The 27,488-nt window shown below is 36.3% G+C and overlaps 1 protein-coding gene across 5 annotated transcripts in view; it reads left to right on the top strand.

Annotated features, from left to right (window-relative positions):
- Positions 1-27,488, top strand: part of PARP4 (poly(ADP-ribose) polymerase family member 4) — a 51,920-nt gene that overhangs the window by 572 nt on the left and 23,860 nt on the right. For 2 of the 5 annotated variants that reach the window (XM_074569801.1, XM_074569829.1), the window contains exons 2-21: positions 4,798-4,930; positions 6,194-6,380; positions 7,501-7,624; positions 8,700-8,778; positions 9,338-9,451; positions 10,214-10,360; positions 11,955-12,092; positions 14,085-14,258; positions 16,307-16,467; positions 17,439-17,576; positions 18,873-18,971; positions 19,188-19,371; positions 20,139-20,301; positions 20,833-20,957; positions 22,680-22,811; positions 22,978-23,064; positions 23,538-23,702; positions 24,554-24,600; positions 26,849-26,930; positions 27,350-27,487. In XM_074569801.1, coding sequence (XP_074425902.1) covers positions 4,805-4,930; positions 6,194-6,380; positions 7,501-7,624; positions 8,700-8,778; positions 9,338-9,451; positions 10,214-10,360; positions 11,955-12,092; positions 14,085-14,258; positions 16,307-16,467; positions 17,439-17,576; positions 18,873-18,971; positions 19,188-19,371; positions 20,139-20,301; positions 20,833-20,957; positions 22,680-22,811; positions 22,978-23,064; positions 23,538-23,702; positions 24,554-24,600; positions 26,849-26,930; positions 27,350-27,487 — 2,610 coding nt within the window. In that variant the 5' untranslated portion in view covers positions 4,798-4,804. Of the gene's footprint in view, positions 1-1,108; positions 1,237-4,797; positions 4,931-6,193; positions 6,381-7,500; positions 7,625-8,699; positions 8,779-9,337; positions 9,452-10,213; positions 10,361-11,954; positions 12,093-14,084; positions 14,259-16,306; positions 16,468-17,438; positions 17,577-18,872; positions 18,972-19,187; positions 19,372-20,138; positions 20,302-20,832; positions 20,958-22,679; positions 22,812-22,977; positions 23,065-23,537; positions 23,703-24,553; positions 24,601-26,848; positions 26,931-27,349; position 27,488 lie in introns of those variants that run through there. The other 3 variants (XM_074569836.1, XM_074569811.1, XM_074569819.1) reach the window with 3 other exon arrangements.

Genomic DNA, 27,488 nt, shown 5'->3' with positions numbered 1-27,488 from the left:
ACTTGTGGTATTTCGCAGGCTGTGACCTGTTTTTGCAGCTTTTCTGGGCACGTACAAACCCAAGCCCTAGGCTGTACAAACCCAGGGAAGCCCTTTCTGTTGCCTACTTTTATTTTCCGCTGTTACTTCCTATAGTGCACAGGGCTCTTTCTGCTAAACTTCCCATTGGCTTTTCTGTGCTGTGGTTTCGTCAGTTATGAATATATTGTCTACGTGATTGTTCTCAGACTGGATTCTGCTTTAACAGTGGGAAGCTACTGTGCTAGAAAATACGAGGATTTGTACTCATGCTTTTTTAAAGCACGGCATCACATTTAGTCCCTTTGACGTCTTTAATGGGAAAATACAGTAGAGGTTTGTTTTCAGTTTACCTGCACGCTGAAGGCCTTACAGGACTATAGATTATTCATGGTCTATTGTTGGACAATAAAAATTCATTTTTGGCTCCCTCTTTGCTAAAAATGTAACGCATTGCTAATGATGGTGTTGAATTTGTGGTTTGATCGTGAAGTACAAGCTTGTGTGGTTGTGTGAAATCCTTTTGAGGGTATCGGGGACTTATGGATCTCCACCAATATAAATTAAAATTGTAACAATAAAACCAGTCACAGTTGGTGGCAGTTCCGTTTTGCATAACTTCCTTATCTGGTTCTGCAACAACACGGTATTCCAGTTATAAAAGTGTTTTATCAGCAGTTAATTGATTCTCAATACACAGATTAAATACAATAGTTTTCTATTCTGATTTTGAATTTTGGAAATTTTGCCATTCAAAAAGAGTAAAGCCAAAGCACTGCTAAAATTCCTTGAGAAGTTTGGTTCTCTAGGGAGATAGGGGAAGAAAGGCTACTATTCAGTGGTAGCATCCATTAGCAATGAAAGAGAATAAAGTCTTCTTCACTCAAGGGAGAGAAAAACTGCCTGGGATAAACTTTGAATAGATTTTAACCCAATTTCCTGCTCTCTGTCAGGTATTCCAAAGTTCACTTGGACTTTAACAGTGGCAATTTCTTTCTCCTCCCAAGTTGCAGCAAGGGTTACTGTTCCTTATTGTGCAGTAGACTGCACTTTGCTTGGTTTATTTATTTGACTGGGTTGCTGTCCATTTGGGCATTTTTACAGGGAGGTATGAGTGTGTCCTAGCCCTTCCTACCTACAACACCCAGGCTCTCCAGTTGTACCTCACGCTGTTGAGGAAGCAGGAAGATCTTTCAGGGAAGGAAGTTGCCTGAGTGGGTGAGTTTAACTGATTTGGCTCCCTCAGAATCTAAGAGGAGGAGTGGGATCAGGACTCATTTAATACCTTGTGCTGGGAAGAGAGAAGGGGGAGTCTTTGCAGACAGACTTGCAGGAAATGAATCCCTCAAGTTTATGCATTCCTTTCTGCTTACTGGCTGACCTACGGTTTATTTACAGATCAGTTCTCACAATAATTTTTTTTTCTCAGTTCTTAGCAGCTTGATTTTCATAAGCGGCTGTAATATAAAATACTTTTGTGGAGTTTTGCACCATATGTAGCTACTGATTTCAGTTGCTTCTGGTGTTTTCTTGATGAGATATGGATGTATAGGCAGGGCTGATGCTTGTAATAGGTTGTATGTATTTCGTTGCCTTCTAATAAACTTTTTGTTTTGGCTGTGCAAGTAGAGTTCGTTATTTCCTGAGAAGACAGCTTCTGGGGATACTTTAGCAATGCCCAGAATTTGCTTTAGAGAATATATTGAGAAAACTAGTGCACACAGAGCTGTAGTGAAGAGGGAAGCAGTGTCCAGGTTTATACTATGATTATTAAAGGAAGCCTTTGGCAGTGTCACATTTGGCTTTACATATGCCTTAAATTAATCTATCTTGTTTGTGACAAGATTCAAAATAAAGTTGATAAAAGAAGCTTAACATAACACTTTACGCCACAAAGTAGAGCTTCTTAAAGGTACAGTTTCCCACAGAGCCAAGGCAGAACAAGGCTGCATTATAAAAGATTTTTATCACCTCTGGTAACATAGTATCTCATGAAAAACTTTTGGTTAAAATATGGAGAGTTGGTTTTTTGTGTGAGCAGAGTGTACTTGTATGCCAAAAGCACTGCTAATGCCATAAAAAACAAAAACAAGAGCCAGAAAATATAGGTATATGATGACCTCATGTGCCCTTTGACCTGCTGCCTGTGCCTAAATGGACAGAGTCGCCAGTTCTATCAGGTGTATAGTGCAGTAGATGATTTGGGCCTTTGCTATAGATTACCTTTCTGAGATAAAATTAGACAGACTTGTATAAAATTGTGTCTTGTGGTGTTAATTTCCCAGGTTTTCCTGAAACCCTAAATTCAAGTGAATTATCTTGCTCTCTCTCCTTGAATAACTATGTTTTATTATTTAGCTTATAATTTAATTTATTCCGTGGCCATCTGATTTCTTTTTTATTCCACTGAAGAACAACTTTACCTGCATACATTGAAAATCTAATAGGCCAGAGAATAAGAAAATAAACACATTCCATAAATGTAGTATAGGTAACATACTCTAAATCCCACCCCAAAATTACTTCAGGCTACTGTGTTGTTTGGGTTTTTTTAAACCTGAAACCTGATCCTAATCATCTGCTCTAGACTTGGGTCCTTGATAAATTAATGAAACAATAATCTTATATTAGATTGTGAAATGTTGTTGTCAGTGCCATTTAAACATTTCCTCTGCGTTCTTACAGTCTTTTGGTTTATTCACACTCCACACTACAGTGGAATCTTTCTGCAGGGTTGATGTAAAGGTTTTGTTGATCTTGTAAAGGCTTTGGTGCAATTTGACCAATACTTATTTTTAAGCCAGAAGAACCTATTGGGTGATTAAATTCGTTATTTTTAGTCCAAAGAAACTAGTGTTCTAATAAATGTTTCCTCATTTGCACAAACATCGTGCAGAAAAATGTGAAGTGGTAAATGAAGGCAAGTAGTTCAGACAGTGTCTGCTTCCGTTTTTGCAGTCTTTAATGTGGGTGTTGTTTATTTATAGACGTAGGAGACTAGAAGCTTAATCAGCGTTTGCAGTCTATCTGGGAGCTCTCATTAAGTCAGAGGAAGGTCATTTTTTCTCCAAATGGCCTCCCAAAGATAGAGGACACTGAATATCATACATTTTTGGCTAACACCAGAACTGCTTTCCTTTCACGTTATCTTTACTTTTCAACAAGCAGTTTCTTATTTGTTCTGCCTCATCCTGTGAGTCCAGGATGAATTTGGAAAGCCAAGTATTCTAGAGTGTCAGTTTTGTCCAGTTATCTCACAAATAAAATTATTTGGCCTTAAGTCACTGTGGAAAATTTACATCATCAAGTAGCTTTTCCAGAAATACAAATAGTTAGAGTAAAAACGATGTCTTTGCCACTGACACTGATACTAACCCTCTGGATGAGATATGGACGCAGTGTATTGGATCCAAAGAATCGTTGGTAAAAAAAATTATGACCTGAGTATTTTGTTTTAGAAGCACGCATTCTCTTCGTGGTCGTTACTGTAGTGTTAGCAGTGTGTCTGCATTAGCAGTTTGGCTTGGAGAAGCAATGCAATTTTAAGCCAAACCGTTTCGTTGTCAAGAGCTGCCTTACGTTAAGTTCTCAAAGTGGTTTTGAGGTGTGCCATCTGAATGCCTTTCAGAGAAAACTAAACTGGGCACCCTGCTTCAAATAAGCTTAGTGGAGGCGTTGGTTTTGGCTTCTGTCTGAACCCACCCAGTCATAAGGCCTTCTAGCTCCCACTTAACACTCATTTACCACTGAAGGGCTCGGAAACCCTAGAAAGCCCGTGACATGCTGAGGAGCTCATATGCTATGTAAAGCGCTCGGTGCTCTGTATAGTGTTCTCATTTACGCTACATTTATCATTCTCATCAGTTTTTAAAATAATTTTACACTTATAAAGCATCCAGGAAAATAAATACACATCGATGATACATTTTATTCACTTAAACCAGACACTGCCATTATATTTTGTTGTCATAAATTCTACTCCTGTTTAAGTAAAACTTTCCCAGTCTCTCATCTCTTAGCCTAGTTCGTCACAAATGACATGCAGACGATTTTCATTCAAGTTGTTTTACAGACAATTTAGGTTGACGCTGCTGAGAAAAGAAGTAGTCCCCTTACTTGCATCTCTCCCCTACCTCCATCACTTCCACTGCTACACTATTCCTTTTTGTAAATATTTGCCGTAAGCCAGAAGGTAAATTCAATCAGAAAACAGATCTGGATTAAAACTAGCTTCTTGGTTTTGGGGGTTTTATTGTTGCTGGGGTTTTGGGGCTTTTTTGCTGTGGTGGGTTTAATCTGGATCAGCTTTCCAAAGTTCTTTTTAAATACTGGGGGGTTTTTATGTTTGCAGATTATAAATCAGTGAGTGGGAACATGAAAAGCTGTTCACATTCTTGAAAAAGAGAGTTATTTTATAATGATACTGTGTGAAAGGGGAAATGAAAGTGAGGTTGTTCCAGTCTAAATTAAGACACTTCCACGTTACTAACAGGGGGTGTTAGCAGCAAGAGATCAAGAGTTTGGCTCTTAGTTCAAGCCATGACTTTACTGAAAATGTAGGTCACACTCAATTTTCTGCATAATTAAAAAAAAAAAAAGAAACAAACCACTAATTACAAGATGTTCTGGGTGGATTTGATTACCATGCTAATAAAATGGGATTTGTTTTGGAACTTTGTAGAGTTGCAAACAATTTGCAAAATATTTGGTGAGAGACTACTTAGTTTTAGATGAAAGTTTTCTCATCCCAAAATAAAAAATTCTTTTCTCTTTTAACAGGAGGGCAATGGCAATCTTTGCAGACTGTGTGTTCTTTGTTAAAATTAAATACTTACCCATTCAGGATAAGAGCAGGCTGAAAGCATGCATAAAAGAAAATGGTGGAGTAGTTAATTTTGTGCTTAATCACAAGGTAAGTTCCAGATTTATTTCTGAGATCTCAGTAGGAAAGTATCAGTGGTGCAAATGTTGTAGAGTGTTAATCTTGCCTCATGTAGAGAAATAAGAACCATAGAGATTAAGTCTCTCTTCAATATTTAAATAGAAATATTCAGTTTACGTTTTTAATGCATCTGGCTTTGTAGTACTGAAGTGTCACATAAAAGATTAAAAGCAATATTCTCCCTCCACAAAAGAACCGGGGAAGTATTTTTCCTGGATAAAATTGCCATGCTGTTTTTCTTCTCTCATCGTCAGAGAGGGGAAACTCTGAATAAGGAGATGCATCGCTGGTATTTCAATACCTAAAATTTGTGAACTCTAGGATGCTGAGAACAGCTAACAAGCGGCCAACCTGTTCCGGGTAAATCTTACCCAAGCTGCAGAAGTTACGTTATGATTAAAAAGAGTCTCATCTATCTCCAAATGGGAACTTCAGAACAGACCTGGACTCAGTGCTGCTGCTTTTTTAAGCTGTACTTTTGTCATATGGGGCAAATAAAAGTACATGCATTTATCATCCTGTTTCCGAGTAAAGTAGATGTAATTTCATTCTGATGTAATAATCTTTCATTTTTCTCTATCCACCAGTTCTTGCATGCTTCATGTTAACTAGTCAAGGTGCAAAATCCACTGCCTCCTACTTATGACCATTTCATTTGATTTGACTTCTCTAAATGTTTTTACTTTGTCCTAACTATGCAGAAAGTTTTAATTTTCAGCATATACGTGATTCCAGTAAAAAAATGTATCATTCTTTATAAGGCTACCAAGGCTTATCATGGTTCTTCATCATTCTACCCAGCTTTTATTTTCTTAAACACTCTTACCCCAAATAGCTTTGGGTTTGTACCATGTTGGCCGCAACAGAACTTGCCCATTATTGGACCTCCTGTGTGATGCTAAAAGCTCTGCAGAACATTAGGCACCTGCTCACCTTCGTATCTTCATAGTAATTGCAGAAAAGTGGACACTCTGAAGTTATACATATTTTAGTTGAGCAGAACTATCACCTGAAAAAAGTCCTGCTCGTTCTGCTGTCTATGGATGAAGTGCAGAGGTCCCATGTTTCTAAACTGGAAGTTTCAGTTAAAATATGGTCCAAAAAGGTTGTGTGTTTTTTAAATATTTCCTTTGGACTCTAGGATTATACCAGTATGAATTGGAAATACACAGTATCTGGATTAATATTGTAGTTATGCATGCAGAGCAACTGTAATTGCAACCTGTCTTTCAGAGTACACATGTTCTTGTGGATACCGCTAATGTCCTCAGCTGTCGCGATCTAAAAAATATTCAGAAGTATCAGCTACCTGTTTTATGTGCAGATTTCATTTGGAAATCAGTTGAAAAGGGGAAGCTTTTACAGATTGATGCATTTAAGGTTAATATATCACAAGATGACACTTCTGACCAAGGGCAGGGTAAGTGTATTTGACATTGTTTATTCCTCTATCAGTTACTTTGGAAAAGAATGTTTCAGAAAATAAATATTTAGAACCAGCTTTTAAGAAATCAGCAACCATGGAAACTAGCAATAAAGTTGGAAATAACCTCGAAATTTTAGTTAATTTCTACAGAACACAGTGGTTTTCAGTAGGAGGAAGTGTTATGTTTTGAACTCAGTATTATGAGAAAATAAGATAGCTAGTGAAAGGGTTAACATGGGCTAGAAATATTTAATGCAGCATAATTAAAATAGAAGAACCTCAAGCATTCCAGTGTGTGACATGGTCCAGATGCAAATTACCATAACACTGTGTAGAAGGAAAAAAGACAAATGTTCATTTTAATGCTATGAAACAAGCAAAAGAACACCAAAAAGAGATGAGAAAGATAATTCTATTGAATGTGTGCAGTCAGCAAAAAATTGTCATCCTGAAAGTTATTAGTGTTTTAATTCTCTTTTTTTCTTCCTAGTAACTATGCTTTTTATTTCTTTTTACTTTTGCTGGATGCTAGTCTTTCCTTTGATTATTTTTAAAAGTAGTTACTTTTGAGATAATACATCTTATTTTATGAACATTTTCATGTCATGAATCAGTCCGATTTTCAGAACTATATATAAGACTTGAGAATCAGGACCCCCGCATTTGTACGTTTGCTGTGTCATTGAGTCTGTTGGACAAATCTGATTTTGCACAGCAGAGGCCATGGGTGTGCATGTCTGGAGCTTGGTAGATCCATTCAGTAACAAGCCTAAATAGTTTTAAGGTAAAAGTAAAACTGCATTCATAGACTATATCTATACAACTTACAACTTTTAAAAAAAAAAGAAGTGCCTGAAGGGAGTAAGCTCTGGCATAGCCTGGGGTAGCTCTGGTTCTAGCAGTGAGGCAGCTGAGGCAGTTGCCCTTCGATACTTGACTCCGTATCCTGCCAGTTATAAGGCGGAATAAAATGGGACCTTAGAAGCTGGTTAACTTGTTTCAGCGTGTAAAATATTTATCAATATTAAGTAGTAGTATTGTTTTTATTGACTATTCATAAATTAAATTAGAGAAACCAGTTATTATACCAAGTAAATAAATGTTTTGATTGCAGATGTGGAAAAACTGTCGTCATCTAAAAAGAAAAATGCCACAAAAAAAAATGAAAACAACTATTCCAACCTTACTGTTATTGAAGACAGTAAGAGAAGAATTGAGGCCAAAGTGAGGACTCTTAGGTAAAATAAAATAAAATTAAAGATGTATTTTGATACCTCTGTGTTGATATTTCTGTAAATTGAAAAAAAACAACCAAAAAACCAAAAAAACCCACCTCCCAGTGTGTTCCATCGACACCTGGAAATGGCTCTCATAATCTTAATAATGTAGTGGAAGATAAAATTATTCTTTCTTCATTTTCTGTATGCTGTATGTATGAATTTGTAACGGCTTCTTTTTCTTTTTTTTTGAACCTTCAGATGTGACTGGAAAGTTATTTTACATTTTTCCATCTCAGTGGACACCTACAGTCCAGCCCCCTAATACATGCAAAGCTTCTACCAACTCACCAGGCATTACTATGCCTGAGCTTTATGGTTTTCTGATGGGAGCTCTGTTTATTATCACACAGTTTTTTTTCAATCCACTGTTTTTAGAAGTGCTGAGCATCTCTTTCTCCCATGAAAATTCTTGGGAGAAAATCAAGATAACTGAGACTGCCCTTAGTTGATGGGGAAGCAGTATTGTTACAACTGTTTTTAATTATTGAGTTAAAGCAACAAAATCAGCTCCGGCGCTCTTAAATCTATTAACAAAATGCAGCTTTCAATTTTAGAGACTACTGTTCAGTCGTAGGGCAGATATTTAGTTACTTTGTGTGAATGTACGAGAAGTTACACTTGGTCTAAAAGTCCTGATGCTGAAGAATATAACTACACCTATATATCCTAATGTGAAAGTCAAGAGTAAGGGAGGAATTAGCCTCAGGCAGCACTGGTAGCTGATCAAGCTATTAAAAAATTAATGTGTAACTAGGCAATGAAAATACATTTATTGTGTGTTGCATCCATAGTTTTTCTGAAGAATGAAGATTGAAATCTAGTCTTCAGGTTCACATTAGACATTCTGGCCTGTTAGTGCAGCAGCTTGTCTGTGTGGGATTTCATTTGTCAAAACTTTTGTTGCTGTTATTTTGCTGCTGAAAAATAGATTTATCTTGTTATATTAGTTCCTACTTTAGTATGATGTTGCAGCCTATTACAGTACAATATTTACTGGGCATATGTGATTTTAATCATTCTGATTCCATTCCAGACTTCATGGTGAAAATTACCAAGATACTTCTTTTTTCCCCCAAGATTTTGAGGTAGCAAAATACAGTGTCCTTGAAAAAGTAAGCCTTTCTGTTATTGTGAGAGAATGTAGGAGGATCAGTAGATGAATAAAAGGTTTATAGTTTTATACACATCAACAGTAACTCTTCTATGTTATCACGTACAGCAATGCAAAGAGGTGTATTGAAAAGTGCTTTCTGTCTTTCATTGCAGTCTAATTCTATCCAAATAAAACTTTTCTATTATCGCTGTAGTGTTCTCACCAAAGTAATGCAGTAGAATAATATGTTTGCTTCTGACAAGATGTACGTTATCATAGCTGTTATGTGCTAAGTCTAATTTAAATTTTGAACTTTGTTATTAAAAAATCTTTAAACACACGAAAATGATGGAAATACACAGCAACCAGTACAGTGAAGCCATGAGAGGGGCTTCTGCTTGTTACTGTGCTACAAATAATAAGTAATTCTGCTTCTTTTCTTAGCCAGTCATAGCGGTGCTAAGTTGGGTGAAAAAATAAATAGGACAAAGGGAAGTACTTGATGCAACATCATGTGAATGAAACACCGTTAAGCAATAAATTGGGGGTTGCGGGGCTTTATTTATCTCTCCATTTAGGTCAAGTCGAAGGAAAGCAAAGATTTTGTAGTTATTGAATTACAGTGTTCCCAAGAGCGTTGCAAGTTTCCGTTTCGACTATATGCAAACTTCAGTACATCAGATGGAACAAAGGTATGAACCACACATTGACATTACCTGTTTGTTTCTTTATGCACATCGAACGTACCCATTCTAGAGAGCTTCAGATGCATTTCATTCTTATTTGCAGGCTGTTCCTTAGATATAGATGATAGGAGGTCATTCTGTTAAGCTTTATCATAAACAGTTTGATTTATAGTTGGCTCCTCTACTCTGTGTTTGCTTACAGTTTGCTCAAAAGAACTGTTTGGGGACTTGACAGCAGCACAGCATGGTCCTGGATCCACCTGCCTCATACTCACATATATTTTCCTGGCAATATCTAAACTTATAATAACATGTTTACATGCTGAAATGCTATAGCGAGTGATATTCTGGACATACCATTGAGAGACGGGAAAGCTTGTCCTGAGGGCAGCCTAAGTGTATTTCTCAGCATACAAGTTACATAGGCACTCTGGTACAGCTCGTACTGCCTGTGTCATTGTAACAACACTAGATTCAAGTCAAAGGAGCTGCATCAGGGATTAATTTTGAATAGTTCAATTGATAAAACAAGTTATTCCAGCACACATTTAGATGAACCTCTCTTGTCACTGTGGGGTTTGTGTATGGAGTCCTGTGCTTGTTATTGTCCCATGAAGCCTGATGAAAGCTTTGCCTTGCTGGAAGCCTGTTAAATCACAACCCAGAACTTACATGTGGATTGTCAGCTGTTAGAGCTGTGTCTGGTAAAATTGATTATTTAAGTCTCTATGTGGTTTCTTTGACTAACTTTACTCTTTCAATTTACAGAATAATAAACAATTTGTAACTAATACTGCTGAAGAAATAAGAGAAAAGTACGAGACTTTTATTGCAGACTTAAAGAGCCAGGATTTCCTGCTCAGAGAAACTTTTCCACCAGAAGCAGAATCTTTAGCTTCTACAAAATTGCAACAGGTTTGTACAACTTGCATGTTTACACTTTTCTGTCCTTAATGATTTGGTTTAGTTTCCAATTTTCTGAATGGGGTAAACATTGTCTAGATTACAGTGATACAGCTGTAGGTTAAGGGAAACTGTTTATATGTAAAGGTTTTGAAATTATTGGAATATTGAGTGAATGTTCCCCATATGTAAACACATTAAAAGCAAATGTAGTCATATTCGTTATATGGGTTTTTTTCTCAGTAGATGCATTATGAGCTAATGAGCACATCACTTTTTAGGTATCACATATAGCAAACCTGAAAGGAGGTCGTAGAGAGGTGGGGATTGGTGTCTTCTACCAAGTAACAAGCGCCAAGACAAGAGGAAATGGCCTCAAGTTGTGCCAGGGGAGGTTAGGACTGGATATTAGGAAATATTTCTTCACTGAAAGGTGAAACATTGGACCAGGCTGCCCAGGGAAGTGGTTGAATCACCATCCCTGGAGGTATTTAAAAGATGGGTAGACATAGTACTTAGGGACATGGTTTAGTGATGGTTTTGTCAGTTAGATTAATGGTTGGACTTGATGATCTTAAAGGTCTCTTCCAACCTAGACCATTCTATGTATGACTTTGCCGAATTATTCTGCATGCTGTGCAGATGTCACAGGCTTGATGTAGATCGTATTGAAATCAGTAACAGGACTCCTCCCAAGGGCAATAGCAGTTGGCTTCTGCTTTCGGAAGTACTCTTCAGACAATGTTTTACTGCTATTTAAAATGGTTGTAGTGTGACAGAAATTTGTTCTCACTGTACTTTATCAGCTTCTCTCTTCCACCATGGTTAGTTTCTATTATAAGGCACAACTGGCATATAGATTATATCCAACAACGTTGAATGGCCCGCATATGTCCTCTAGTGATCTCAGAAACTATGTGGTTAATTCCAGGTAAACAAGTAATGTAGAATGTCCAAACTAGTATGAGAAGTGTTTAATGGCAGCTTCTGGATTTGTAGAACAGTGAGAAAAAGTAAATACTTTAATATTAAACGTTCCTCAGAAAAACACGAGAAAATCTGTTTTCACAAGTCTTTTTGATTCATAGAATTGCACTGATTTTCGTGGCCTCTCTATTCTACTGTAGTTTGGTGCTCCAATTTTTTGTTTTCATGGGAATAATGTCTTTCCCACCAGAGCTTTCTACACTAGACATCTAGTGTCATCTGTTTGAGATGTTATAAAACACTGGCCATCTGTTCTTTTACCAGCTGTGCAAAAAAGGAAGTGGCTGGGGTCTGCAGACTATTACGTCCATGTACCTGATAGTACAATGTACCAGTAAAGATATCAAGCAAATCAACTTCTCTCTTCTCCAAGACTTTATGTCTCTGTTTTCAAGAGAGGTCATGGCCATCTGGCCTGCCGTGCTCACCACTTGGAAGAATTTATAAAAGCAAACCTTCCCTTCAGTTCGATAGGACTGAAGAAATTATACTAAGCATGAATGAGCATTGTGCGCTGTACTGTTTATGGGGATAGGAAAGTTTAATTATCTGTGTAAGAACTTCACTGATGTGACTTGCATCTTTGTCTTTTCACTGAATTGTGTTTATTTTATTACAGTTACTTCTAGAAGAAGCCATCCATTCAAGTGCTATATGTCAGGAAGTTAGTGATTTTGTGGAACTGATCTGGGCAGAAGCTATTGGCCACCTGGATAGTTTACTACTTGAATCAGTAAACAACATAAGCCTAAATGATGTAAGTTAACTCTTGTTACTCTGTGAGGATGAATATATAAATGCTGTTAGAATAATTTTTTCCCAGCAAACACATATGTTGTGTTTCAGATTGGGATTGGTTAATTGCACTTTTGAGACTCCTGCACTTCAACAAATCCATGCTTCAGAAATTTTTATCTCAAATTTTGCTTTAGAATCATGACACTAAAAACATGGTGTACTCCCTAGGGCAGATGGTTGTCTTTTCCATTTCATAGCAATTGACACAATTCTTATGGGAGGATCCCTTCCATGAGATAAGTCACGTAAGAAGATTGTCATAGAAGGCAGTGCGTAATAGCAGGTTACTGTCTCCTGCCAGTATGTTTCAACCATACTTCAGTCAGACGTTCTCTTGTAATGGAAAAATAGTTTTAATTATAGTCCCTGTCTGCATTATCAGATGACACAGGTAACTAACACACAGCTATTCCTGAAGGCCTTTGGATATTACAACAGTTATTAAGAGTAACTGCCTATCCACCCCTTTAAGTCTGTGTCTCGTTTAATCCCACTTTTCCACATACTTCAATTCTTTTGCTTTGCTCCCTAGACAGTTAAGAGGATAATGCTTATTTATGTAATTTAAGTCCATATAACTTAACAAACAGTCAATAAAATGACTGTTTAAGATGAAAGTTGTATTCATCTCTGTTATCACTGAAGGCAAAATACTGGTTTTAAAATGGAAGAGCTCTGCCAGTAGAAGGTCCCCAATTCTGGTATGACTTTGCCCTAATCTTACTATATGAAACTCACTCTTGATGCTCTTCAGTTGACATATAGTAGAAGAATATTCCTTTCACTTTATGATGTGGAAATAATACACATTTATGTAGGTTCTGGTGAGTAACTAGAACATTAGTAATAATGTATATGCGTGCTCAGAGACAGTAGTGAGTCCATTGCATGAATCAGCAAAGACATAAGGAAATGCTGTTTGTGGTAAATGCTTTTATGACATGCAGTTTTTTGGATATTAAGAGTCCTAACATATTTCAGGTAGATGCAATTTGATAAATATTTGATAAATTATGTTCAGTCATTGGTAACTTTAGCAAGAGCTGAACCATATACCTGAAAGATTCTGTATCTCAATGCATTAATCTGTAAGAATATGGTAACACTGTTTTCACTAAATCTTCCCACTTATAATTAACTTGTAAGAGAAATAGCATTTGTATTGAAAGAAAAAAAAATCTGGATTTTTGAAACAGAATAATTAAGAAGTGGATTGCTGTTCAATTATATTAACCTCCATTTTTCTCCCAAAGGCATTTGTGAGACAGAGACCAGTCTTGCATCAATATTGAACTGCAGTAAGATACTGCTATGCAGCCTCTGATGTGAACATTTTACTAGCCGTTGCCTGTTGTTCATGTAAATTAAAAAGCATTTTGCCTTTTTCCTCCTCCTGCCTCGAGAAGACAAAATAATATAGAGTATTCTTGGAAAAATTCCAAATTGAGAAGGAATATACAGATACAAGCAAATCTGTGCTCTCTGTCTGGGCAAACTGTCTAAAATTAATCATTGCTTTAATTTCATCTTTAGATTGCACTTTACAAATAGGAATTCTACTCTGCTTTATGTATTTTAGGATGAACTAGGGCAGGTAGACAGTAAGAAATTTATTGTCCTCTACTTTGTTATTTCATCATGCGTTAAAGCTGACAATATGAATCAACAAGATGTTAAGGAACGTAATTGTTCAATCTGATTCATATTCCGTTTTATTTCAGGGAGGTTATTTTACTGTCTCTTAGCTCTGCTTGAAGTACTTTGTAAGTAGCCCAGTGTAAGGGCAGAATAATAATCCAATTGCAAGAAAATATTTTGTGGATATTGCACTAACAAGAGTTAAAGTTTTATTTCAGTGTGGAATTAAATGATTCATTTTCAGTATTTATTGCTTTGCACTCTTTCTGCAATTTTGCAATAGCTTTCAGTTTAATAATCTCTTCTTTTAAAGGTGAGCAAAGCAGAAGGTATTTTACTGCAAGTAAAGAATGCACTCAATGAGGGAGCTGGCGAAGTGGCACTACAAGAAATGATGATGGAATTCTATCAAGTTATACGTCACAAAACTGACATAGACTATAAAGTTTCCAAAAAGCTGTTATCTAGAAAACAGGACCTGTGTCAGGTAACTTTTCCAGTTGCTGCCCTGATTGTAAGCCCCGATCTGCACTGTGCTACACCAGTTTCGAACATGCTCACTAGATAAATTGACAGAATGCTTGGCACAGCTAGTCATAGGCTGTCAGTTTCAAAGAAATAATTCATTGGAATCTAATGAATAGAGTAATGCTCATGGGGGGAATTCAGCGTTTTGAACAGGAAGACCAGTTGGTGTCCAGATGGTGACAGGAGTTTCCATTGCAGTCATTGTTCTGATGGCATCTTCAGCTGGATCAAATGAGAATCACCGAACTGTTATCATCCAGCTGACTCTAGCAACTACTCCAGCACATACATAATCACTTTCTATTGATTATCTTAAACTATATGCAAAATATATCTAAGCTATTTTAACTATATGCAAAGACTGTTCTGTGTATCCTTTCCTGCATATGCAGGAACAGTTTCTAGAGACTATTTAAGATGAGCAATCTGTGTACAGCTTGGTCTGTTTCTACTTCTGCAGCACAAACTGCCTGGGGGACTTCCGTGGGCTGCCTGGATTGTTAGTGCAAGGAATTAGTCAGCACATCTAAACAGATAACATCTTTCAGTTGGTCTAAGGGTAGCTTACCTGCTTAGGGGAATCTCCAAGGATCTCTCCCATAGCTCCCCCTCAGCTCCTGTGCTACTTAGTCAGTTCCTTCATTTTTAAGCTGGCTAGGAGTTCAGTCGATCGGGAGTGCTGTTACACTGCTGCAGGTCAGTCCGCTGCCTCATCTCTGCAGAAACTAGCTGGGAAGTTCTCATCCTGACAGGGGCATTGCCGACGAGGTGTGCTGAGTGCGCACACAGATGCAGCCCTGGCACCCAGCAGCAAGGGCGGGCGGACGGGGCTTGGGGTGAAGTGAGCAAGGCCAGGACAGTTACACCACTGCCATCAGCTCTAGTCCCATGGTACCCAAGAGCAGAGCAGGTGACAGTGACTGCTGGTAGCCAGGGTCAGTCCAGACTGCCTCTTCATTATGGCTTGTCTGGCAGGTCCAAGGTCAAACCAGGAACTCAAGTCCACAGGATCTGGGTCAGAACCAGGGAGGGGGGAGGCTGGATGCAGGCATATAGGCAACATAGCTCAGCTGGAAGACCAAGGGCAAGAGCCTAAGCTCAAAGGCATCTCTTGTGCAAAAGAGGGGCAGGAATCTGCTGAGTGTTCTCATAGCTCTCTTTCAAGGCGCCACAGCTGCCCTGTCAAAGCTAGCCCTGAGCTCAAGGAGCCAGGCCCTCTGGAGAGGTGAGAGGCACTCAGAGCTCTGACAGCTTCATCACTCTTTTAAGTACAGAGCAAACCCAAATTTCTTCCTTGTGTTGCGATTAAAATGTAAATTCCATAGTTTCTGCCAGAGATACCTCTTTCTTTTGGCAAAGGATATCCAGAAGTCAGTCTTCAGTAAGTTAGAAAATATAAAGGGGGAGAGGTAAAGGGAAGGAGGCTCCTTACTGTTCTAAAAGAACAAATGTTAATAGTGCCTTTAACCTTGGAAATATTTTGATAATTCAAACCTTTTGAGATTTCTGATATCAAAAAATTACTATGTCTTATAAAGCTTTCCCATGGCTTAGTGAAGCGTAGCATTACAATCTTTTCAAAGTTAGATGTCCTTCTTTCTCCTGATCTGAGAAAATAACATGGGTACCTTGTGCTACTGCCCTAGCTGGACAGTGGCCTCAGGGACACAAAGGCAGATTCTAACAAGTAAGAATTGCCTAATAAGCAAAATCAAAATGGTAACCAAGCACAAACACTGTTTTGTGGAGCTGTTATGAGCAAGCTCCATCCAAAGCTTGTACAGAAGCAGTGTAACACTATTTTCCATATACCTTTTTCTTCTGAATTTTTTTCATGGGATTCTACAGCTGTCTGCTCTTGTTCCAAACTGTGGAAATGTTCTTTTGAGTATTCCATTTCATTGTGACTTGTAACAATACTGTAACTTTATAAAATTCCGTCTGGTTTGCAAGTTTCCTTAATTAAAATGTAACAAGTAGCCATAAATTTCTATCTGTATTTTCTAGCTAATTAGAGACATGCTCAATATACGTGAAACAAATATGTCATGCCCAAACCCATCATCTTTGGCCAAATACCGGGCTCTGAGGTGCAAGATTGAAGCTGTTGACTCAATGAGTTCTGAATTTCTCAGTGTTGAACAACAAGTGTTAAAAAACAATTACAAGTGAGTGTTTAATAGTTATGCAATGATTCCAGTAAAATTCAAGGTATAGTGCACAAAATACCTCTAAAGAGGACTGAATTATCAGGTTCTGTTACTGTGCAGTGTTGATTGCGCTAATGGGATTGCAGAGCTGCATATTTACCATAACTTATACAGAACAAAATGGAGGTAAATATAAAATAAAACTGAAAATGATAATAATGTCAATTTTGGTGGGTTTTTTTCCTGTTTTTTAATTGTAAAGAGCTATCTATTTATATAAGCTATTAAAATAAGATATACGGGGTCTGGACTTGTTGACTGTTTCTCAGTATTTATTTACAGGCATTTTATACAATAACTGAAAAGTAAACATAAAAGTATAATTTGGGGTTCTGCTGAGTAAAACAAGTAATTTTTTTCTGTGTGAATGAACTTGGTGGGAGTGGGAGAGAATACCTGGTCACCTTTTGATTATGTACAGAACTTCAGAACTTGCCATCCCTTTCTAGTTAGCTTTCAATTGTGTGAAAAAGACATATTTCTGGGAAGTTGTTCTGCAGATTTGCCTATAATTCTATTTAACGTTCTTGACATTGGCCTCTAACTGGGCACCCTGTCTCTTTTGTTAATAAAATTTAAAAATGGGTAAATATGGAGAAATTAAAGAGAAGGTTGTTCTAGAAATGTAATAATCAATGGTTGGATCATTAATACAGGGAAGAATTAAGTGGGCTTCAATTATACATATATAGTCACTCCAAGTTTGTTTTTACTGAGTAAATATGCTGTTAAGCAGCTAAGGTCTAAACCTACCTAGCAACTACATGTTACTAAGTGGTTATACCCAAATAATTGCCACCCAAATTGCTAACAAAAAAAAAAAGTTGAACGTTACTTTGAGATTTAGAATAAGACTATCTTTTAAGAGTGTATTGATCTTAAATGCACTAAGTCATGCGATCTCAAAGATAATTTCAAATTTCTTGTAGTGACTGTCCAGTGAAAATTTTAAAAGTGTATAGGGTTGGCAGAATAACTGAAACAGCAGAATTTCTGAGCAGTGTTGGAAACATTCGATCCTTATTCCATGCATCATCTGTGCGCAACTTCATGGGAATTCTTTCCAGGTAAAAATTTGCATTCCCTTTTTTGTGACATTGAATGAAGCTTAACTATGTTCTTAAATGTACTTTGACTTTTTTTTTTAATATTAAGTTCTTTTGCATTATGTTTAACCTAATGTTAACTTATGTTAATTAACTTATTAATGTTAACTGTGTATGAACATCCATATACTTCTACAGACCTCTGGAAGGAAAAATCAATCTTTTGTAATGATAAATTTAACTACTGTCCGGCTAGATTAGACTTGGAATGCAGCTTTTTGGATATGAGGAGGAGGAGTGTGGTTTCAATCCAGATGAAAGATGACAAAATGGGGAGTAATGGCTGTGTGGAAAATTTATTCTGTTTTAGGAAAGAATTGCATTGACGATGTCCTCCTTCCACTTCTATACATTATTTCCCCACAACTGCTTTATTTGGCATATTTTTTAGATTATCATCATTTTTGGGAATAACAGAATATCTAGTTCTGTGACTGAATACCATGGAATCACACAGGCATTGTAATAATGCTAAAATAATATAACCTCTAGTAGCCTGACATATTTAAATCCTCATCATAGTATGTACGCAGTGAACACCAGCCACTGAAAATTTAAGGATATTTTAAAGAACATAGCTGATAAATAACACTATCAGAATTCAAATACCTCAAAAGTCATATTAGCATTCTGTTTTCCTCATACTGCAGATTTTAATTGTGAGTTACAAAACTGGTGAACTTATTTAAATATTGTGTCTTCTTACATTCTTTTTATATGAAATGTTTTCTGTGGGCATCAATCAGTAATAAATGAAATGTCTCAAACAGTTTAAGGATGGTGTCTTTACACTTAATAGGTTTGCAAATCAAACATTGGAGAAGTTTCCAAGTATCCATTTCCCAGCATTCTACCTTTAAAACTCATACTTTCTTTTTCTTAGATATAAAAATGTCATAGGTTTTTGAAATTGAATACAGCACAGTTGCTAGAAACATAGAACTACTCATCTAATAACCAAAAGAAGTATTTTGAGTGTTTGGCAATGAATCTGGAAAATGCATTGGTTTTCTGCTTAATGAAAAACTAACAGTCTTTATTGCTGATGTAAGCAGTGTCTTGGTGATTAATATGACTTTGGGATTTATTTTTTTTATGAATAGACTTTATTTTCCTTGAGTGTCTATGGATGATTTCTGTAAAGTGTATTTTGTTTTTATCCTCTGTGGTTCGTGATTGCACGATGTGTATTAGCCCACATGCTACATGCAAAAGTATTTTGTACTTCATTCATTGTGTGACCTTGTTTTTCTCTAGAGGACTGCTAATGCCGAAAGTGGTTGTTGAAGATCATGGCCTGGAAAGAACTGACATCGGGAATCTGGGCAGTGGCATTTACTTCAGTGATTCTGTTAGGTCTGAATAATGACAATATCTCTTCACTTTATCCTTTCTGTGTTCTTTTTGCTTTTCAAATTAAGTTGATATAATTCTTAATATTTTTAACATAAGTTAATTAAAAAGTTTATTCCTGTCCATCTGTTCAGAAGTACTTGTGTATCCTTAAACTCTTATGATGTTTACATTTATATAAATTTTAATGAAATGTGTCTGATCTTTCTTTACATATAGTGCCAGTATTAAGTATTCTTCACCTAGTGAAGTGGATGGAACCCGGCTCCTGGCAGTTTGTGATGTGGCACTTGGATCCTGCTTAGATTTATATGAACGAGATTATTCATTAAATAATGCACCATCAGGTTTTGACAGTGTGCATGGAGTCCGTAAAACAGCAGACATCTCTTCAGACTTTGAGGTACTGATCCTGCAGTGTTGGGCACTTGAAAAGGCATCAGATTTTGGATTTATTATACCACTGATAGATAATAAAATTAATTTAACCTGCATTTCAGTTCAGATGCTAAATCGCTAGACAATAATGCATAAAATCAGTTTTGTCTGTCTTGCAGGTTGTAAAGTGCGTTTAAAAATTCTAAGCCTCTAAAGTGCTATTTGTAAAGAATTCTTGCAAGAAAACAATACTTAAAAGAAAAATGTAAATATTACCTTTTATTATAACTTAATCATTGTATAAATATCTGGTCTGTGATATTTAAATTGCTATTTGGAAGCAGTATTCTACTGTGCATGGAATAAGAAATCACTACCATGGATGGTTCATTGTTTTGTAAATGAATCCAGATGATAAAAATCCCTGTCCGTAATAGGTTGGTACTCCAAGGCGGGCATGATAGCTGGAGTGGCACACTAACAGATAACAGTTGCTGTCTAGATATCCACCTGTTTTTCACTTTTTTAGTTCTTTGTTATTTTGAGGAATCATTGCACTTTATGGAGAAAAGGAAATATAAGAATTGTGGTGAATACAAAGTAAGAAGATAAGAGATGCAAGTGGTAGTGATACAGAGAGATTAGGGGAGTGAAAATAAAAGCTGTCAGATCCTTACCGTTTTTCAAAAAATGATGTGTCATTTAGGTTTACCTCTTAATCAATTTGCATTGGTTTATATATTATCTACAGCTTTGGTTTTGTTGTAAAATACTTTTCTTTGTTTCTACCAGGATGATGAATTTGTTGTGTATAAAACCTGTCAGGTTAAAATTAGATATGTCGTTAAGTTTTGCCTTGCTGAAGATCAAATAAAACAATTTCAGCCTGCAGTTGGGGTGGAACTGGAGCAAGATAACAATGAGCCAGAGTCTCAATGTCATTTACAGCAGGAGAGTAAGAAATGTTTTCCGTTTGTATATTGAGTTGCTTCCAGAGTTTCCTAAATGCTTATCAGAACCCTTTTTAGAGTACATGTGTGAAGATAACATAATAAAACATAATTTGTGGTTTGTTTGCAGATGTTACTCAATTAGTGATTATCATGTGGCATCTGTATAGCATCTGTTTTGAACAGATTTCCTATACGCATAATTACCAACAGCAGTTGCATCTCCTCCTGTGACAGTGCATTTCAAGAGAAGCACAGGGAGCACTTTTGCATAAATCATCAGATGGTCTTTAAATAATTCAAATGCAAGGTTCTAAAAAAAGACCTTGTAAGACCTTAAAGAACTATCATGAACTCATGATCCCTTAGACAGAGCCTGCAGCTCAGCAATACAGCTCCAGTGTTCATAACAGAAACTGAGTGTTACTTTTGTGTTGTGAATTGCATAAATAAACATGGGCCCTTGATATAGGATTAGTTTTGGAATATGTATTTCAAAAAATATCTTTTTAATCTTTTGTAAACTCTTTGTTTAGGCTATGAATTACCAAATGCAAATCTTTCAAATCCTGTAAAAACTGGTCTTCAGGACAGATTGGGAAATCCTGTCCCTCTGGAAGGTGTTTATATCAAAGCGAGGATAATAGACTTTGTAGCACAGGTAGAGTATGCTATTTGTTGTCCTTTTCCATAACTCAGCCTTGAAAAATTAATCCACTTGTTAAATAGTGCTTTAGTCAATATGCTATTTAGTGTTTAGTTAATTGAAAAGAAAAAAAAAAAGGCAATTCAATCTCTAAATGAAGGGAAGTCCTGAAACTGAGTGGAAACAGTTTTTATTCTTAGAGATGTATAGTCGAACAAATGCCAAAAGCTCTTTGGACAGTGAAAGGCTTGGCTTTATTTTTAAATCTGATTTCTGCCTATGTATAATCAAGTCACCATTGCGGAGAAACTTTCTGCAGTATTGTATGTGTTCTGTTCCCTTTAAAAGACTTCCTTGTTTGCCAGCTGAATTATAAACCAGTGAGAAATACCTAGGATGATTAAAGGTTTATGGAAATGTGTTTGTGTTTTGGTTTTGGCTTTGGTTAAACAACCTAAATTAGCTGTCACAAGTAAAATATCAATCAATACAAAAGAATTTGCTATTCTAACCTCAAAATTAGCTAATAAAAGTTAGCTAAGCAGGCTAAAATAAGGGCCCACTTTGTTTTTCAGTACATATACCCTAAGAACACATTCTGTCAAATCACAGGTCTTTTCCAGTCCTGGGGCATAATTCCATAATCTCCTCCCCCTCCAATTGCATCATGCCTTAAACAGTCTCGGTCATGCTGAAGCTATGGCTTTACTGAGTTCTGGCACGTGTGTGTCTCCACACGAATCTGTATTCAGGGGTTTCCAGTGCCAAAGTAGCTTCATAAAAGTAAATAATGTTTTTTATATGTTGTTGCTAAAGCTTTAAAAAAGAAAGCAGGGGAAAACAGTAGAGAAAATGTTTTGAAAGCATTGTCTGCAAATGATTCTGTGTGTAAGCTATTCGGACACTCACAACTGTTGTCTGATGAGTTTGATTCCTTTGAACAACTATTCATTTTATGAGGGATTATTGGGGGTTATTTTGTTTGGTTTTGAGTTTGTTTTGGTTTGGGTTTTGTCTGGGTTGCTATGCAATGAATTACTATCCAGTGGCATCTGGTCTATGACCCAGTCCATCAAAGCAGAAAATAGTCTGTAAGGCTGAGGTACAGAGCATAAACCAGAAATGATCAGGTGGCAAGGGACAATAAGAATGGCAGCAAAGGGGAAGGAGGAATTGCTAGAGTTTTGTTATGACACATGGGAAGTAAACAGAAGAGCAGATGTGAGAAAAAAATCGGGTGCAATCTGCCACCTGAGAGAGAAATTGTGTCATTAGAAGATGGATACTATAGGTATAGAAGTAACATAGGCCTTTCCAAACACACTTTTTAGTATATTGTAAAAATATTTTTTTGCAGAGGTTTATTCTTCCTTCTTGTTTAGTCCTTACTGGCTAGAAACTATTACTGAGTGGTTACTTCTTTTGTAGGCAACAGCTCCAGCTCTGCCAGTATATCAGATAACCTTTAGAAGGTCATAGTCTACTCTTTTTCTGGAAGAGATTCAATTAATGATTTAGAGATTAAAAGTTCTATAGCTCCTTGCATGTTTCAGGAGATAGCTATTTGTCAAGCACTGATGAATGTTACACATTCAATTCTAAGGTAGAAATCGAAGTTCCAGTTGTGGCATGCCTATTGACGTTTTGTGGTACAAAGCAGTGATGCTGTTATGCTTGAAGTATTGATGTTTTAATCACATTTTAACATTACAGTTACACAAAAAATATTCATTTCAGGTAGTAATGTTTCAGACCTACACCAATCAAAACAGTAAACCAATTGAAGCTAAATATGTCTTTCCTTTGGATGATAAAGCTGCTGTTTGTGGATTTGAAGCTTTTATCAATGGAAAACACATCATTGGAGAGGTAAAATGTTATTGTACTTTGCCTTTGATGTAGTTCCTTCAATCTGAAGATCCTTTGTTGTTACCACTTGACTGGATATCAAGGTAGTCATGTCATTTAAGAGAATATTGGTTAAGTTTTCTGTCTATAGAGATGAAATGACTTATTTTGGAACAATTTTTCATAGGTTAAAGAAAAGAAACAAGCACATAGAGAATATCGGAAAGCTATCAGGCAGGGTGATGGAGCTTATCTGATGGACCAAGATGCACCGGTATGTTGAATATCGTGGTTTAGTACCTATTTGAAAATTTTGCAGTTGTCCAATTATAGATTTGCTGCTGAATCATGTCTTTTTTGGGAAGCTCATTTTTACTATTTGGACCTTATTTGGACCATACATTTCATCATTTTTAAAAACAACTATTGTTTCTTGAAATATGTGCTATGGCTTACATAAAACAGCTATGTCTCTTTCAGGTTGTTTCATTTTTTTTTATTTTTTTTTTGTAAAAGATTGATTTAATTAGTTACTATTGATCAGTTTTGCTAGAAATTAAGGAATTATTGGAAGTTTGACATTTCATATCATAATCCCCTTTTTTCTTAGACTTCGCCAAAATCAAATAGTAGTTTCTGTGTTAGCATTTGATTTCAGTTTCAAGTAAATTATTGTTTTGGAAAACATAGGCTTTAATGATGTCATTAAAGCTAGTTTATGGGTTTTGTTGTTGGTTTTTTTTTTAGGATATTTTTGTAATAAGTGTCGGAAACTTACCTCCAAATTGTACAGTTGTGATCAAAATCACCTATATCACTGAACTGAGTTTTCAGCATGGTTGTATCACCTTTCATCTCCCTGCTTCTGTGTCACCATTGCAACAGGACAAAGCATTAAATGAAAACACGCAGGTTGGTTAAAATACAATCTTAAAACAGCATCTTCTTGTTTTGAAGCAAAAGTTCTGTGGCTAGGGAATTGCAGTTACACGAGAGGCTTCAGTAAGTTTATGTTTGTTTTCCTTTTAATTTCTTCTCTTTTTTTAGAAAACAATTGTTTATAACCATTCTTGTCGTAAAGCAACATGAACACAAACATAGGAATGCAGTGATTGGTAGAATGCCTCTATCTATCTCTTTATTTTCTCCTGCAGGACTTAAAAATTTGACTTGAATTGGGCACATGTTAGATCTCGTATTTTGAGTTACCTGCTGTTTCTGTGCTGCTGTTCCTCCTTTGGCTTGCAAAGACGTTGTATTGTCTCCATTATGAAACAGTATCTGAGCATCTGCTGAACACTCTGCTATTATTCTTCTCTGCTTCAGGGACAAGGTTGCCCATCTGTTTCTTTGGATGCCCTTGATGGCTCCTAAATTCCACAGGTGGGATGGGAGGTCATCTCTGTGTTTAAATCCTAGCGAAGAGCCAGAGATGGTCCTTGTGGTTCTAGTCCCTCTGAGATCATATTGCTGTATCGCATGTCTGACTGTTCAACAATCATGCCTTCTGCTCCAGACCCATATTATACAGAGTTCTAAAGTTCACTCTGTCTTTGGGAGAGAAACATGCACACGTTCATTTGAATTTTAGCTGCTATGATGCTCAGATTACAAAGCTATGTGATTAAATGAAGTAAAGAGCGTTCCATGCAATCCCAACTTAGTGATATAATAAGATAAAGGAGGTCCAGGGTGATAGAAGTATCAGGAATGACATACAAATATTTAATAACTGGTGCAGGTAATTTTTTTTTTCTTTGTAGGATACAATAAAAAAGGTTTGTGTTAAACAAGTAAAACCACAGAAAAAGTAAGTTACTTTCATTAATATTATCTGCTTTATTTTATCAATAACTTCGATGATTAAGTTAAAACATTTAAATGTAATGTTTTCTTATTTATATGGAATATTTGATGGTAAGTTGCATTATCAAGAAACTAGTTTAATTTCACCTTTCATTCTAATCTCTTCATATCCTTAGAAGGGTAATATCATAAGAGAGTACCTTTTAATTATTATACACTTTTTCTTCACTAAATATTTCTTTTTGTTTCAGAAACATTTCTGTTATTAAGGATTACATATAAATTCCTAAGTCACAAAACTTAATGAGACCATGATCTTAATTTTTTTTTCAATATCACTGCACTTAATATTTTACCTTTCTTTGCATTTGCATTTTAAATAAAAAATTACAATTATCTGAAACTGTGATGTTGCTGGTAAAGAAAGACTTCTTGGAAACTGAGTACTGTAGTTTTATTCCCAGTAACATTTCTGCATACGGCCATTCTCAACCTGAATAACAAGCAATGCAGGTAGTAGTAGCAGTAAATGTGTCAAAACTTAATGCTCTTCATATTTCCATATTAAAAACCATGAAAAGTACTTTTTATGATAATGTCCTAGTTTCTTCTTTGTTCTGTCAGCAAAGCAGGCACAAAACCACATCTGTTATAATTTTCTAAAGTTATATTTAAACTTGAAATAGTATTTCCTATTATTAACTTGCTTTTATTCAGTGCAATTACTAATGGTTAGTACAAATATTGTCTTGATCAGCTAAAGATTTGATGCTATTTCTGCCATATATCAGGAATAAATTACCAAGTTCATACACTACACATCCAGTTGTGGAAAAGGTATTTCAAATTATAATACAATTTAATTTTTAATGTTGGGGGAAATTCAACTAGAAAAATATGAATAAAATTGGGAAACAAGAATAGTTATTGTGTGAGGATGGAGATCAGGTATCTCTGTCTAACTCTTTCCAGCTTCAGGTTCTAGAGGGAGCAGCACAAAGACATCCAAGTTAGCTGAAAAGTTATTAATATGATATCAATAACATAATAGGGTTTTCTGGCTGCAGGCTCGTTCTCTCTGCAGATACTTTGGGGCTGTGCATATGTATTGTATGTTTATCCAGAAGCACCTTAAGGATAACGGAGATATGGCTGTAAATAGAAAATAATTGCTCATAGGATATGCAGAGGATACACAGGTTCGTGGTACATTAAGAATAATTGAGGTTAGGACTCAAAATAGTCAAGAATATTAAAAAGTGCCCATGTAACAGTAACAAAAATGCTATAAAACTGAAAAATGCAAGGCTATACATAGATTAAATGATTGCAGCCCTATGCATCTAGATCTTGGGAGATCATATCCTGGCATACAGTGACTACCAATAACCCAGGGTTTATTACTCACTGAGTACGTCAATAACTTGGAATAAAGAACCATGTGGTAATTGTGGCAGAAATGGCTAATACAGCCCCAAAATACGCAAAACATGAAGTAGCAAAGAGAGATTATTTTGTCAGGCAAGACTGACTGAAGTTGGCAAAATGCCAATCTGAAGACCTTAAAAAAAATAAAAAGTAAACCAAAGCATAAAAAACACAGAACCCAACAACAACAAAACAACAAACCCCCCCCGCCAGACTCAAGGTCATGCACATTGACCTCTGTCTGCAAACTGGGAGGTGATTCCATGACATTGTATGGTATCTTGTGTCTTTTATGTGTCTTGTTTTGTATGATTGCACCTATCAAATTGCTTTTTAATGCAATTACAGAAATAAATTAAGAAGCAAAGACGAAATTACAGCTGAATAAGAAAAAAAGACATGCAGTTTTAGCAGTGAGGTTTGGAACAGTTAGCCAGGGAAAACAATGAACTTACCTTCTCTGAAATCCAGTTTGGCGGTCTGTTATGAAGCTTTGTTTTAGAAAATAAAAATTAGGTTAAATGAACAGATAATTGGCTAAAGTGTTATGTAGTATGTTATAGAGCAGATCATGTCAAATGGCCTCTTGATCCCTTCTGACCTTTTAGACTATGAATAACCTTGGTGAATCAGCATGGTTATTCTTTGGGTATCCTAGGAACAGAAACTTGTCTAACTAGTTCAGTATTCTCCACTTTTATCCAAAGAGTTAAAAAGAACAGGAAGCGTAGCTCCTTCTTTTGGAGATGTCATGGTATGCAGATTAAACATCATCTTCCCTGGAGTGCCATTCAGGTTTTTTTTTTTCTTTTCTCTTTATTTAGTGGATTTTCCCTGGATATGTCTATTGAGATGCCATCTAGTATTGAACGCATACATAGTTGGACACATGAACTTAAAATAAAGGTAAGTTAATTTCACTGTAACTATGTCTCTGACTTGGCAGTTCTCCTGTGTATATAAAATGGAACTTTTATCCTAGAAAACTCTTCTGGCAGATCTGTCTGGCTTTGCGCATTGTTCATTCTGCAAACAGCTCGATCCTCTGTTTCTCTCGGATGAAAATTTCTGTTGTGCTTGAAACCTTTCTGTTTTGGTTGTTTTCTTATTGAAAGATACATTCAGGAAAGAGAATGATGTTTTAAAGATAGTAATATGTAACGAGAAACTGTACCTTGTAAAATTTCTATAACCTTTTTGGCAAAAAGCTTTGGGACTATCCCTATTAAATCTGCTGTTGTCATTCCCTGTTCTCACAAAGCAAATAATGTTCATGGCATTGTTATTAAATAAATATTTAAATGCCTGTTTTTCTCCTCTTCTAGAAAACGGACTGCAAGGCTGTAATTAAGACTGTGGAGGACAGCTCCTTGGATGTCAGTGGCTTTGTTCTAGATATCTGGATTTCTGAGGTCTACCTACCTCGAATGTGGGTAGAGAAGCATCCCAATAAAATGAGTGAGG

Source organism: Larus michahellis, chromosome 1, assembly GCF_964199755.1.
Source record: "Larus michahellis chromosome 1, bLarMic1.1, whole genome shotgun sequence".
Classification (NCBI taxonomy): Eukaryota; Metazoa; Chordata; class Aves; order Charadriiformes; family Laridae; genus Larus; species Larus michahellis.
This window is presented reverse-complemented; position numbering and strand designations above follow the sequence as displayed.